Source organism: Kogia breviceps, chromosome 17 (assembly GCF_026419965.1).
Source record: "Kogia breviceps isolate mKogBre1 chromosome 17, mKogBre1 haplotype 1, whole genome shotgun sequence".
NCBI classification, from domain to species: Eukaryota; Metazoa; Chordata; class Mammalia; order Artiodactyla; family Physeteridae; genus Kogia; species Kogia breviceps.
The window spans coordinates 69,104,615-69,117,314 of record NC_081326.1 but is presented as its reverse complement, the minus strand read 5'-3'; the positions used below and the strand labels follow the sequence as shown (position 1 = coordinate 69,117,314).

Here is a 12,700-nt window from a genome sequence, read left to right as displayed (position 1 = left end):
AGTGAATAAATATATGCATAATATGATTACTAATGGTACACTTAGATATGTATATGGACATACATATGATTATATTTATATATAGTCTACCTAGATCTTGTGATGATATTAACTATGTTATTTATATACGATGATTACAAAAACGTACACACATAACGTTTGTTCAGAAATATACACAACACACACACACTCTCCCTTACAGGAGCCTAAAGGAAAGAAATAAGACTTCCCCCAAGGGGTCACCATAGCTCTACTGATGTGATGAGTCCATGCGTGATTTTTTTTCTACTTTTTAAATTTATCAAATCTTCAATGAATTGTAAAAATATCCTTTTAAAAAGCAAATCATTTATTTATTTTTATTTTTTATTTTTTATTTATTTTGCGGTATGCGGGCCTCTCACTGTTGTGGCCTCTCCCGTTGCGGAGCCCAGGCTCCGGACGCGCAGGCTCAGCGGCCATGGCTCACGGGCTTAGTTGCTCCGCGGCATGTGGGATCTTCCCGGACCAGGGCACGAACCCGTGTCCCCTGCATCGGCAGGCGGATTCTCAACCACTGCGCCACCAGGGAAGCCCAAAAGCAAATCATTTAAAACAACTAAGGGACACTTTGATGGCAAGGCATAGAACTGACATCGGGAAACCAAAGCCCTGTGTGAGGCTCAGACTTCAAATTGACAACGAGCCAGGCCCTCTCCGGACCCCAGTTTTCTCATCTGAATACTTCACCACTGGGCTTGTCCTGCAGAGTCAACAGGACCACCATGTTGAAGGAGTTGGCCATTAGCGATGCTGTTGGGTTGGAAGAATGCTCACTTGTGACCTTCCTTTATCCATAAATGGAGTACCAACTGTGACGGCCCAGCATAGTGGCGGGCACACAATCGGCGCTCAACGCCTGCCGAACAAAAGGACGCGTGAACAGGTTCTGAGCCTAACATGCTGTTATTTATGCAAAAATGTCTCTCTGAGAGATGGAAGGAGGGAACATGATGTCTAGGACATACCAGCCTCCAAAGATATCAGCCCGTCTTAATGTGCATTGAGTGGACCTTTGCACACAGTCATCATGTTCGGTGTTTATCAGGCACGTGAGATTCTGAGTCTTAGCGGGAGGCTGACTGCCTCAGTGGGCCAGTCCCATACACCCAGCCATGCTGATACTGCAGGAGGCCAGAGAGAAAGGAAGGGTGATTTAGTACACGGTGGGGTCACTGGAGGAGCGGTTGCGTTTGCAGAGAGACAGAGTGAGGCATGGCTTCTTCTGGGTGCATGGTCTTAGCGGTCCTAGGCCTGTGGTAAGCCTTCAAGGCTGCTCCCACACCCTGCCCCTGCCCTAGCCCAGCAACTTGATGCGGGGAGGAGGGGGGCGGCGTTTGTCTCCTGTTGTGCTCAGGGTGGCGCACATAGGGCGCTAGCGGCTTGAGCAGAAATGGAAGCAAGGTGTGGGAGCCAGGGTTGGATCCATCCCTGTAATGGTCGGAGAAGCCTGCAAAGCAGCAGAGAAGAGAGAGCACAGCTGAAAACAGAGCCTAGGGTTTAGAAGGAAAAACTCCCTAACTAGATGTTTTGGGTGGAATAAAAGAGCTGGAAGACCAGATAGGCTGTAGCACACATGACATTTCCTGTAAGAAATAACGAGACACAACTGTCACCGTGTCTCAGTGGTTTGGCTGCCTCGCTCCCCTGGGATAGAGAGATGCTCTCGGTACCCCTGGACCGAAAAAAGATAATGATACATTGAGATTATAAATTCTTTCTCTCTTTCTGTCTCTCCCTCTACCCCCCTTCTCTCTCCCTTCTCCTCACCTCTTCCTTTCCCTTTCCCCCTTCCTCTCTCTTGTTTCTCTTCTCCTTTATATTCCAAACCCACAGCTGACTACAGAAGGAAGAGAATGAATTGCTTCCTTCTCCTTTCATGTAAAGCTGTTTTTAATTTAATCCCCTCTCTTTGTGTGCTCTCTTTCAGAATAGATATGATTTTCAGCCCTGGACCTCCATCTACTCCAAAACATAAGAAGTCTCAGAAAGGGGCAGCGTTCACCTACCCATCCCAGCAATCTCCCAGGTGGGGCCCGTGGTCATGGGCTGACAGGCTGTGTGGTACCAAAGCCCACAGAGCATCCCCAGATCTCAGCTGGTTCCTTCACGGTGGGGTGAGGTTACCATTCCCCTAAACCAGATGAAGAGAAAGAGTTGGAAGCCTATTCCGGCCTGTGGCCATTTGAGAGGTTTCTGTACAAAAGACTTGCAGCCCCTCCACCCAGACCCTGTAGGTGACACTGCTTTTTATGGCTATTGAAAATGAAACGATGGTCTCCTAGTCATAAAATAAGAGGAGACTTATGAGCTTCATTGGAACCGAAAGGATGCATCATGTTAGCAGAGCCCAAGGCATTCCTGGTCAGCTCTCTCAGCCTTTCCTGTGTCGTCACCCGCAGAGCCCAAGAAGGAAATCAGATGTCAGGTCCCTGACAACATTGTAACAGGTAGAGCTGTGCCCCTCAGCAGGGCAGCTCTGCTCTCCCTCAAAAAATGTTCGAGAATTTGTCCTTTGCTAGGGCCTCATGAACAGGGAGCCGTCCTTTAGAACAGCCGTCCCCAACCTTTTTGGCACCAGGGACCGGTGTCACGGAAGACAACTTTTCCACGGACTGGGGGTTGGGGGTGGATGGTTTCGGGACGGTTCAAACACATTACATTTATTGTGCACTTTATTTCTATTATTATCACATTGTAATATATAATGAAATAATTATACAACTCACCATAAGGCTGACGGGAGACGGAGCTCAGGGGGTCATGCGAGCGACGGGGAGCGGCTGTAAATACAGATGAAGCTTCGCCCGCTCGCCCGCCGCTCACCTCCTGCTGTGCTGCCCGGTTCCTAACAGGAGCGGCCCGTGGCCCGTGGGTTGGGGACCCCTGCTTTAGGAAGTCCACTGCAAAAGAAATGTACAGTTCTTTATTCCCAGATGTCTTAAAGGCAGGTAACATGAGTGAAGGGACATAGGCATAAGAAATATGCACCTTATCATAATAAGGCTCCTTATTATTCAAGAAGGAAGAACGTAAGGAGGATAATATACAGCATCTAATCTTTGGCCTCAATCCTGAGGATAGAATAGCAAGGGGTGAACGTGAGCCATCCCAAGGAGGTAATTGTTACTTTGTTCTGCTGTTGCTAATTTTGCCAGTGAAGATCCTCTGTTTCCAGAGAGTCTGATTTCTCAAGAAAAGCTGCGTATCTGGATTTGATGTACAATTCCCCATTTTTGAGATGGCTTAAATGTTTAGAACCCTATGCAAGCCAAGGAAAACACTGGTGGGCTTGGATTCAGCACACAGGCCACCAGTTTTTGACATCTGCTTTAATTCAAGATTGCTCAGCCCCAAGACAGGCCAGGGTCTTAGCAGGAGTCAGTAGCCTAGAGAGAAAAACCAACTGCCTAGAAAGTGCCAGACATGAATGGTTTCAAGCAATAGCTAGGTGCCCTGAAAGGTCTCTTCTACATAGAACAATACTGAACCTAACTGGAATTTAGGCAGATATGAACTGTGCCTGGTCAAGGAGCAAATGCAGCACACGTCTCAATCCTGTTACCTACGAATATCATCTTCTGCATCATTTTCCAGATTTCACATCTGTTTTCCAGTCTTAACTAAATGAAACAGATGAAATATCGGAATACTGGTCCCCACTGTGTAGAATTTCAGAGATGAGACAACCCCTCCCCCACTCCATCCTCAACCAGTCGTCTGAGACGGAAAGGCCGAGGAACATAATTTAAAGGAATCAAACACTCTGGGCACAGTTATTAACCTTGACACAAAGCTTCCTAAGAGCAGCTTAGTATTCAGCTTCAGGACTTCCCTGGCGGTCCACTGGTTAAACTTCACACTTTCCCGCAGTAAACACAGTAAGCATGAGATGTCCCTGTTGAAGACAGGAAAATGCTGGCCTTTCCTGATGTCCATTTGCCTCCAGAGTTGCATGGCCTCTTCCAGACTACGTCAGCCTGAACACGAGAAGGATAGTTCCAGGGGCCACAGCCCACCTAGCTGAAATGACCTTGCAAGGCAAAAATAGATATCACGATCTTACAGCATTATGGGCTCTTTCCTAGGAATGAACCGTATGTGGCCAGACCATCCACATCCGAAACTGAAGACCAAAGCATGATGGGGAAGTTTGTGAAAGTCGAAAGGCAGGTAGGTCCTTCCTTTCTCTCACCAAAAAACAAGTATGTGAAATTTATTTTCAAATGTCATTTTTTTCATAGGGAGATAACATACTTGAGAATCTACCATTCATAAAAGGATCTGGAAATGAAATCGCCGATTTAGCACTTTACTTTACTGGTTGGGTGCTCACATGCAAGTGAATAAATTGTTCTGAGTCTTAGTTTCCTCGTATGTAGAACGGGGATTTTAATACCTCATAAGGTTGCCATGAGGATTAAATCAATTGATACCTGTAAATTATCTCCAGTAGTAGCTGGCACACAGTAAACACTCCACAAATGGTAGCTACTGTTATCATGAACTTCATGGTGTTTAAGGAATGTTGGTGACCTTCTCCGCATTTATTCGTAATCCTCCTTCCCTGAAAGTTTGGGTCAGTGTGTGGCCGGTGTGAAGGGGCCTGGAGGAGGGCAGGCTGTGGGTGGGGTTCATTCAGGGCAGAAAGAAACCCATTCAGTCACAGCACCCTAGGTAGCCCACCTCTCATTGCTGCAGTAAAGCAGCTTATGTTTCAGGATCGTTTGCCCAACTTTACACTAGATAAATAGCACTGTCAATTTCCTTTAGGATTCCTATCCATCTTTTTATTTTATTCAGAACATAAAATTGGATCTGTGCAGAAGAAGCAAGAGAAAATTTGAATGATTATTCTTTTTTGGTATCAGGAATATCCTTTTCCATCTTAAATTTTGTATTTGTCATCTCAGCTCTTCCATTTACCTGCTCTGTGATGTTTGATGAGTTACTTCATCTCTCTGTGCTTCTATTTCCTCACCTGGAAAATAGAGAGAATAATAGTATCCACCTCATAGGGCTGTTATGAAAGTTAAATAAGTTAATATCTTTAAAGTGCATAGTAACTGCTAGAGAAGTATTAGTTATTGTTAAGGCTTGGGTACCAACTCAGCCATTACCTAGTTCTACGCTTTGTGTCTTCATCTGTGAGCGAGGATGGTAGACCTGCCTGCAGTGCTTCCTGGTGAGTTATGAACTGTCAGGGAAAGAACATCCCATGCACACATGAATGCAGACTTGTGTCTGTGCACTCAAAGATTTTGATACGTTCTCAATTTTGTAGGTAGGAACAGACAGATGCAGCTTATCTCAGTGTATCTTCCACTGGCCTCCAAGACCCCTAGGCAGGGTCTCCAGTTCTGAGAAGCTCAATTCTCGCTAACCACTGCCCTCATATCTTTGGGGCTTACATCACCAGGTAGGGGAAATGTGCACCAACAGTCTAGATGCTTCTGCAAGGGGATGTTTGCAAATCAAGAACTCCCAGGGCTTCCCTGGTGGCGCAGTGGTTGAGAGTCCGCCTGCCGATGCAGGGGACACGGGTTCGTGCCCCGGTCTGGGAGGATCCCACATGCCGCGGAGCGGCTGGGCTCGTGAGCCGTGTCCGGAGCCTGTGCTCCGCAATGGGAGAGGCCACAACAGTGAGAGGCCCGCGTACCACAAAAAAAACAAAAACAAAAACAAAAACTCCCGCTCCTAGACCCAAACGGCAGCAGCAAGGCCTCCTCCTTGGGTAAAACTTGTCCTCCACCCATCTCTCTGCTTCCGGCTTTCTGGAAAGTCCTTGCCCTGTGTTTTGTTTTTTTTTTTTTAGATTAGCACGAATCCTTGCACAAGGCTCAAAATCAAGAGGCACGAAATAATTAGCTGTTATGATGATTACGACTTGCAAGAGCCCTCTTCCTTTCTGAAAAGTAAATGCTATAGTTTTTCCTCCCGACCAATAAAACTACCCGCAGGTCCGGAGGAAGCAGTGATTCACGGCTCCTTGTATTTTCCAGGTTCACGACATGGGGAAGAAACTGGATTTCCTGGTGGATATGCATATGCAACACATGGAGCGGCTGCAGGTGCACGTCACCGACTTCTGTCCGACCAAGGGGACCTCTTCGCCAGCGGAGGTGGAGAAGAAAGAGGACCACAGGGGTTCGGATTTGAAAACCATCATCTGTAACTACTCCGAGACCGGCACCCCCAACGCTCCCTGCAGCTTCCACCGGGTGCCCATTGACAGAGCCGGCCCCGACCCCATGAACCTGTCCCGAGGGGCACCCAGTTCTGCAAAGGTTCATGCCACCCCTTCCTCCTCGGCGACCACCTATGTGGAAAGGCCCACCGTCCTGCCTATCTTGACTCTTCTCGACTCCCGAGGGAGCTACCACTCCCGGGCTGAACTGCACAGTCCCTGCTCGGACCGGGTCTCCCCCCAGCAGAGACACAGCGTCACCCGGGACAGTGACACGCCCCTGTCCCTGATGTCCGTCAACCACGAGGAGCTGGAACGCTCTCCAAGTGGCTTCAGCATCTCCCAAGACAGAGACGATTATGTGTTTGGCCCGAGCGGGGGGTCAAGCTGGATGAGGGAGAAACGGTACCTCGCCGAGGGGGAGACAGACACGGACACAGACCCCTTCACGCCCAGTGGTTCCATGCCTTTGTCGTCCACGGGGGATGGCATTTCTGATTCGATATGGACCCCTTCCAACAAGCCCACTTAAAAGGGGTCGTGGGCTGGCTCCTCCTTGTAATGTAGACAGACTTTGTATAGCTCACTTGCTCTCACACCCGCCGTGTACCTGTGAGATTCCCCAGTGGCTGCATCAAACGCATGCATGTGCGTGGTAGCCCCACCTGGGCTGGGGCTTCTCGTGGCCTTTTTCTTCTCCGGGTCACCACACTGAAGCCGCTTCCTTTCAAGCATGGTTTGCATGACTTTACACTATATAAATGGTACCGCTAACCTCTTTAGGATACACATTTATCCGCTGTTCTTACTTTGAATCATGACTGGACCAGTACAGGGAGAAATGACTGATGAGTGTGCTATGCGTCTGTGTGGTCGTCTGGTTTGGGTTTTGGTTGGGTGAGCAGACAAAGTCGTTTACATTCTTCCTAGCATCTCTGCCCCTTGTGTAAAACAGTCCAACAATTAACCGTTCTCTAAAGCAGGCAAATAATTCTCTCAACCAAAATACATTGCATACCAGTGACGTTGCCTTCTGAGCTAAAAACGTGAGGGCAGGAACGAGATCGTCATCACATCCTCAAAACCAAGAATTTAAAACATTATTTTATAAAGGAGAGGCTGGGAAAACCTTCCAAAAGCTCTCAGAGGGACCTCACTTAGTCTGTCACTGTCAACTGTCATGCCCTGCTTTCCTCATCTATGAAGGGTGGTGGCAGGTGTAACACGTCGGGTGAGTTGTGACCAGGCAGGGAGGAAACACACGCACATGCACATTAAGACAGTTCCCAAATTATGTAGCCAGAGATGCCAAACTGTATCAGCAGCGGGGTGCCCCTCAGGGCAAGAGTTCTGTGCCTTCAAAACGAGGGTCCAACTCACATTCTTCCCCGTGATACTTGTATAAAATATCCATCTCAGATAGGAACTAGAGTCAAGAGGGCACACAGAAATCATCCAGTCCACGTCCTTCCTCATAAAAATGAGAAAGCTTAGGCCCAGGTAAAGACATATGCCCAGGACCACTCCATTGTTCCCTGGGGAGCTGGGACTCAAAGCCCGCTCAGCTAACTCACTCCAGGCCCCGGTCTCTCCTGCCACACCACTCTGCAGTTTGCACAACAGGACCGAGATGCCTGTACTCTGTTGTGTGGAAAGCACTCGTGACACTGTTTATCCAGCGGGAGATGGATGTCTGCTTTTATTGCAAAACATGTTTGTCGGATGCTTTGCATTTTGGATCCAGAAAAAAGTAATAATACAAGTGAGCTACAACATTCATTAATATGCAAATAGACAAAATTTGCAGAACCATCCATTTTTAAAACCTCCTCTAGCTTTTTTTTTTTTTTTTTTTGCGGTACGCGGGCCTCTCACTGTTATGGCCTCTCCCGTTGCGGAGCACAGGCTCTGGACGCGCAGGCCCAGCGGCCACGGCTCACGGGCCCAGCCGCTCCGCGGCACGTGGCATCTTCCCGGACCGGGGCATGAACCTGCGTCCCCTGCATTGGCAGGCAGACAGACTCAACCACTGCGCCACCAGGGAAGCCCATCCTCTAGATTTTTTAAACCACACATAGCCGTAAGACTAGCTGAGCTCACTGTCCTACTGTATGAGCATTAATATGAAGCAGAAGCCATCCTGCTAGGAGATGTTGCTACTCTCTGAAACACACTGATGGAAAAGGTTTCCACTAGGCTTGAGGTAATTAGCTGAATGGCTACACCGCAGTGTTATTGTCTCACTCTTTTCATACGTCTAAGCACAGGTTGTGGCTGGTTGCCTTGATGACACTCAGGCTGTTTGAAATGGATTACGCAAGTGTCTCCACGCCACCCATGTGCTCCCTCGCGGTCTTGTCAGAGAGCCATAATGGCTGTGGCAGACGTGATGGTTGATGGTTACATCATTACCTAATGCAGGGATCTTGCACTATATTGGAGAGGGGAGCTCCTTCCTCAGAGATTGGTTTCTTTCAACCTGTGTGTCAACAGGTACCATGTAAAAGGCTCAGAGTACAGTAATAATGAAGGGTCAACCCCTGACTTTAGGAACTTACAACCAAAGCCTGAAGTCCTTGGCTTTGTGAGTGGTAAAAAAGGAGTTTTACTTGGAGAGTCCCACGAATGGATGGGTGTTGACTTTGAAGCCCGAGGTAGGAAATACACAAGAGAGCGCACATACATCAGATGTGAGACCCCCTCCCCCATGGTTTGCCATTTGACTTTCTGGCTATCTGAAGGGCAAAGGGCATGTGATTCTCCTGACCCCCTTCAAGATGGCTGCAAGTGCCACTGGAGTTGATGACCTCAGAAACCTTATGCCCCTTCCTTAGAGTTTGGTTCTTGATTCTGACCTTCCTGGAATCTTTTGTCAAAAATGATTGAGCCATCTAGCATACCAATTATTTTTCTAACTTATTCATATTCTTGCAGAACCTACTGGCCTCAGTATCTTACAGATAGAGGCATTTTCCAAGAACTCAATGGAGTTCCCAGCTGGAAGAGTGAGACTTTCTCATCCTCAGGTTAAAAATAGTTACCATGGCTCCAAAGTTAGAGGATTACCTTAGGTTCTTTTAGTAACTGATGAAGAGTTGGAGTTTGTATTATTTTCCAAACCATAAGAGGACAGTCTAGCTTCCCTGCTGGATCATAAGGCCAGGATGGCAGGGATTGGGTTTGTGTCGATTACATACCTGCAATGCAGTATGTTGTCTTTATCAGTGTAGACAAAGGCAAGTTACATCTTCATGATTGAATAAATGATAAGAATCTTAAGAGCTGTTCTTTCCCATCTAAGAAAACAAAAAAGAAAGAAAAATCATCTAGGATATTCTGCTTTGATATTCCTTTAAAAGAAAAAACATTCCAGAAATGCAGACCAAACCTACTCAAGTTGCCTGCCCACAGACGACATCATCAACATGGCTGGCATTGATGAAGTAGAAATTCAGAGTCTGGGATTAAACATAAGTTATTAGGAGAAACAGTGTGTGCTTCCACAAACATCTTTTTCTCAAACAAAAAAACCAGCATGATGAAATAATCCAACAGAATTGGTAAATAACACAGCCCAAGATTATTCTACTTCAGATAAACCAGTGGTTCTGAAGCTTGCCCAGGAAATTGCAATAGTTTCAGCAGAACTCCATGAAATAATGGCAAATGAAGGATGATTTTCTCAAGGGAAACTGTGATATATGTATTCAGTCTCTGTGTCACAACATGATATATGCAAAAATGAAGAGGTTGTCTTTTAGCAGGATCAACATTAATGAGATAAATACACTTTCCAAATGTTAGGTGAAGGGTGGTCCTATTGGGCTGAGAAGAAAATAGTTGAGATCAGTTTTGAGTTTTGACTATCAGAGACTAGCACACAAGCAAATACTGAAAGTTTTTTTGTTTTTTTTATCGTGAGAGAAAAAAAATCAAATTGAGAAAGTTCTATTCACTAACTGTTTGTTCTGGAAAATGAGAGATTAGACTTATTAGACATGATATTATAAAGCTCTAGTTGTCATGAAAACATAGCCAGAAAACCCCAAGGTATATACTGTACATCAAATGAGCTCATTAATCAACAGTATGTATTTAATGCCTATTTTGTGCAAGACAGTTCCTAGACACTGTAAGGTGAAAGAATAATTACTTATAGAAAATGTTAACATAGCAGGAGCTACTCATAACTCGCCAAGATCACTGTCATAATTCCATGCCACTCTAATGAGCGCGATAAAAATGTTCCTTTGTTTATTCATTTACAAGATTTATTCAGCACCACTGTCTTCTAGGCACTGCACAATGCACCAGAAATTCAGAGATAAGAAAAATACAGACTGCTTTCAAAAAGCTAGGAATCTGGTGGCCTTGAATTATTCAAGGTCCCTTTAAATTATGTCTACCAGAAGTGGAAAGAACCTGATTTCATCCCTGCAGACAACTATACAGATGGAATGCTTCCTAGGTTGGAATCAGTGAGAGACTGAACATGGAAGAAAGTGAAAGCAAAAATTCTGCATCAAAATCGTAATGACCCCATCAGCTCAGGGAAGGCTGATTGGATTGTATGGGGACTTTGAGTTTGGGTTCAATGCTTTAGACATTATAGCTCCAGAGAAGCTGTGGAAGAAGGAGTTTCTGGAGTATCTGAGAAGGTTCTTGGAGAAATCAGCTTTCTCTTCCTCTCCAAATCCCTACCATGATTGAGACCAGGCAAGGAGCTGAGCTACTTCCATTTCATTGTGTTGACCAAGAGAAGCTTATAGTAAAGACCAATATACAGCATCTATTTGAAGAGAAAAGTGTTACTCTGCTTCTAGCAACCTGCACATCAGATTCTCCTGGGGCAAGGGAAGGGAGTAAATGTGTCCAATGTCCTAAGAAGCCAACCACACTTTTGGAAAGTGCACCCCCAGGCTTCCTCCAGAAGATGCCCCATAGCTACTCTTCGTTTTCCTTGAATACATACCCAGGGCACCTAGGACACCAAGGATTATCTTTGCTTTCTGAACCCTGGGCATCCTGAGGAATCCGCCCATGTCCTCACTTGTCTTTGAAGGCTTGCTTGTTTCAGGATGAACTTTTAAACAGCCTGTAAGTCCTTTCTTTGTATTCAAATCAACCCAAAGTTCTTGTGTTACTGATAATACACTATTTAAAACTGAGCCAACAGCCCCCTAAATCAGGTAGCAGGTATCACGATGCCCAGGTCAGAACATGTTAGGAACCAGCCTATCTGCATAGCTTTAGTGCTTTAGGAAACCAGTAGTGAAAAATACCAAAGAGCTCAGAAGGATATAGAGATGCCCTGGATGAAAATTTGAGTTATATTCAAACGTCTTTGGCTTTTCTGATGTGTTTTGATTTTCAAAGACACAGTCCATATAGAGAAAGCCCCTACTACAGTGACTGCCGTATCCGGGGTACTGTTATTCAGGTTCTTGTTTACAGTGTGTATGGACTCCATTGCCTGAGTCTTGGTATCACTCATGAACTCTAAATTTACACTAGAAAATCTTTTTCAGAAGAAGAGTGGTGAAGATACAATCCCAATCTTTACATGACAAAATCAGGCACTTTCACAATTGCTGTTTAAATAAGGACACCTCTAGAAACAGAAATGCTTACTTTTTCCATCAAAATAAAGAAGAGCAGAAACGCCGGAATGAGGAGATCAAGACCGTTGGATCCCAGTGGTTGGGCTGTGGCAGTTCCATGGGACACACTGTACCAGATACTGCACCGTTGTCTCGAAGGATGACTTGTAGGAGGTAAAGCCACATAGAAGGAATCATTAAATATAAAGAAATGAGTGGTTTCAATGAGGAAATTCAACCGGGCCATGATGTGTGTCAGACAGATGGTAGCAGCGAGTGGAGAACTTCCAAGAAAGAGTTTAAGTTTGCTGAAACCCTCCTCAGGGGGTCTTGTTCCCAGCTTCGAGTAGCCTCAACTCTGGCATTCCTGCAGGAAGACTGGGACTAGTGTTTTGCTTTATTATCACAGACACAGGGAGGTATAATTTCATAGATTCGTAGATGCTGAGAGCAAGAAGAGACCTTAATCACCCAGACCACCTCTCTTTTTATATCAGGAAGCAGAGGCTCAGAGCAAAAGGAGTCACACTTAGTCGATCAGTGATATTTTAAATGAGTGATTGTGTAGCAGAATCTAGAACTCAGGTCTCCTAACTCCTGGACCAGATGTTGGAGATCAAAAACTAAAATACCCAGTGAGAATAGAGTATTTCTGTTGAGCCCAGGAGATGAAAGAGAACTTCCTGGTCCACTGGAAAAACTGCGAAACCAGACACGTGCGTCGGGACATCTTCCCAGCTCTGGACTATGATTGATGATACCCTGCCTTGAAAGATGACATCGCTCTTTCTTCCAAAATCCTGCTGTGTTCCCGAGCTGTAGACATACCACTGCTGTTGTGTGTGGTTTAGAAAAGGGATGAAGAAGAGCCCTC

The 12,700-nt window shown here is 45.8% G+C and overlaps 1 protein-coding gene and 1 long non-coding RNA gene across 3 annotated transcripts in view; one reads left to right on the top strand and one right to left on the bottom strand.

Moving 5' to 3' along the window:
* Window positions 1-7,071, top strand: part of KCNQ3 (potassium voltage-gated channel subfamily Q member 3) — a 270,967-nt gene extending 263,896 nt beyond the window's left edge. Inside the window, exons 13-16 of one of the 2 annotated variants that reach the window (XM_067017560.1) lie at window positions 1,970-2,068; window positions 4,128-4,212; window positions 5,855-5,954; window positions 6,042-7,013. In XM_067017560.1, coding sequence (XP_066873661.1) covers window positions 1,970-2,068; window positions 4,128-4,212; window positions 5,855-5,954; window positions 6,042-6,214 — 457 coding nt within the window. In that variant the 3' untranslated portion in view covers window positions 6,215-7,013. Of the gene's footprint in view, window positions 1-1,969; window positions 2,069-4,127; window positions 4,213-5,854; window positions 5,955-6,041 lie in introns of both variants that reach the window. The other variant, XM_059042708.2, reaches the window with a different exon arrangement.
* LOC131743725 (uncharacterized) lies at window positions 2,049-11,980 on the bottom strand. Its single transcript, XR_009331910.2, has 5 exons — window positions 11,858-11,980; window positions 9,424-9,522; window positions 4,966-5,020; window positions 2,769-2,942; window positions 2,049-2,173 (listed from the first exon to the last, which is right to left on the bottom strand). It is a non-coding gene; the product is annotated as an uncharacterized lncRNA (long non-coding RNA).
* Window positions 11,981-12,700: the final 720 nt, after the last annotated feature.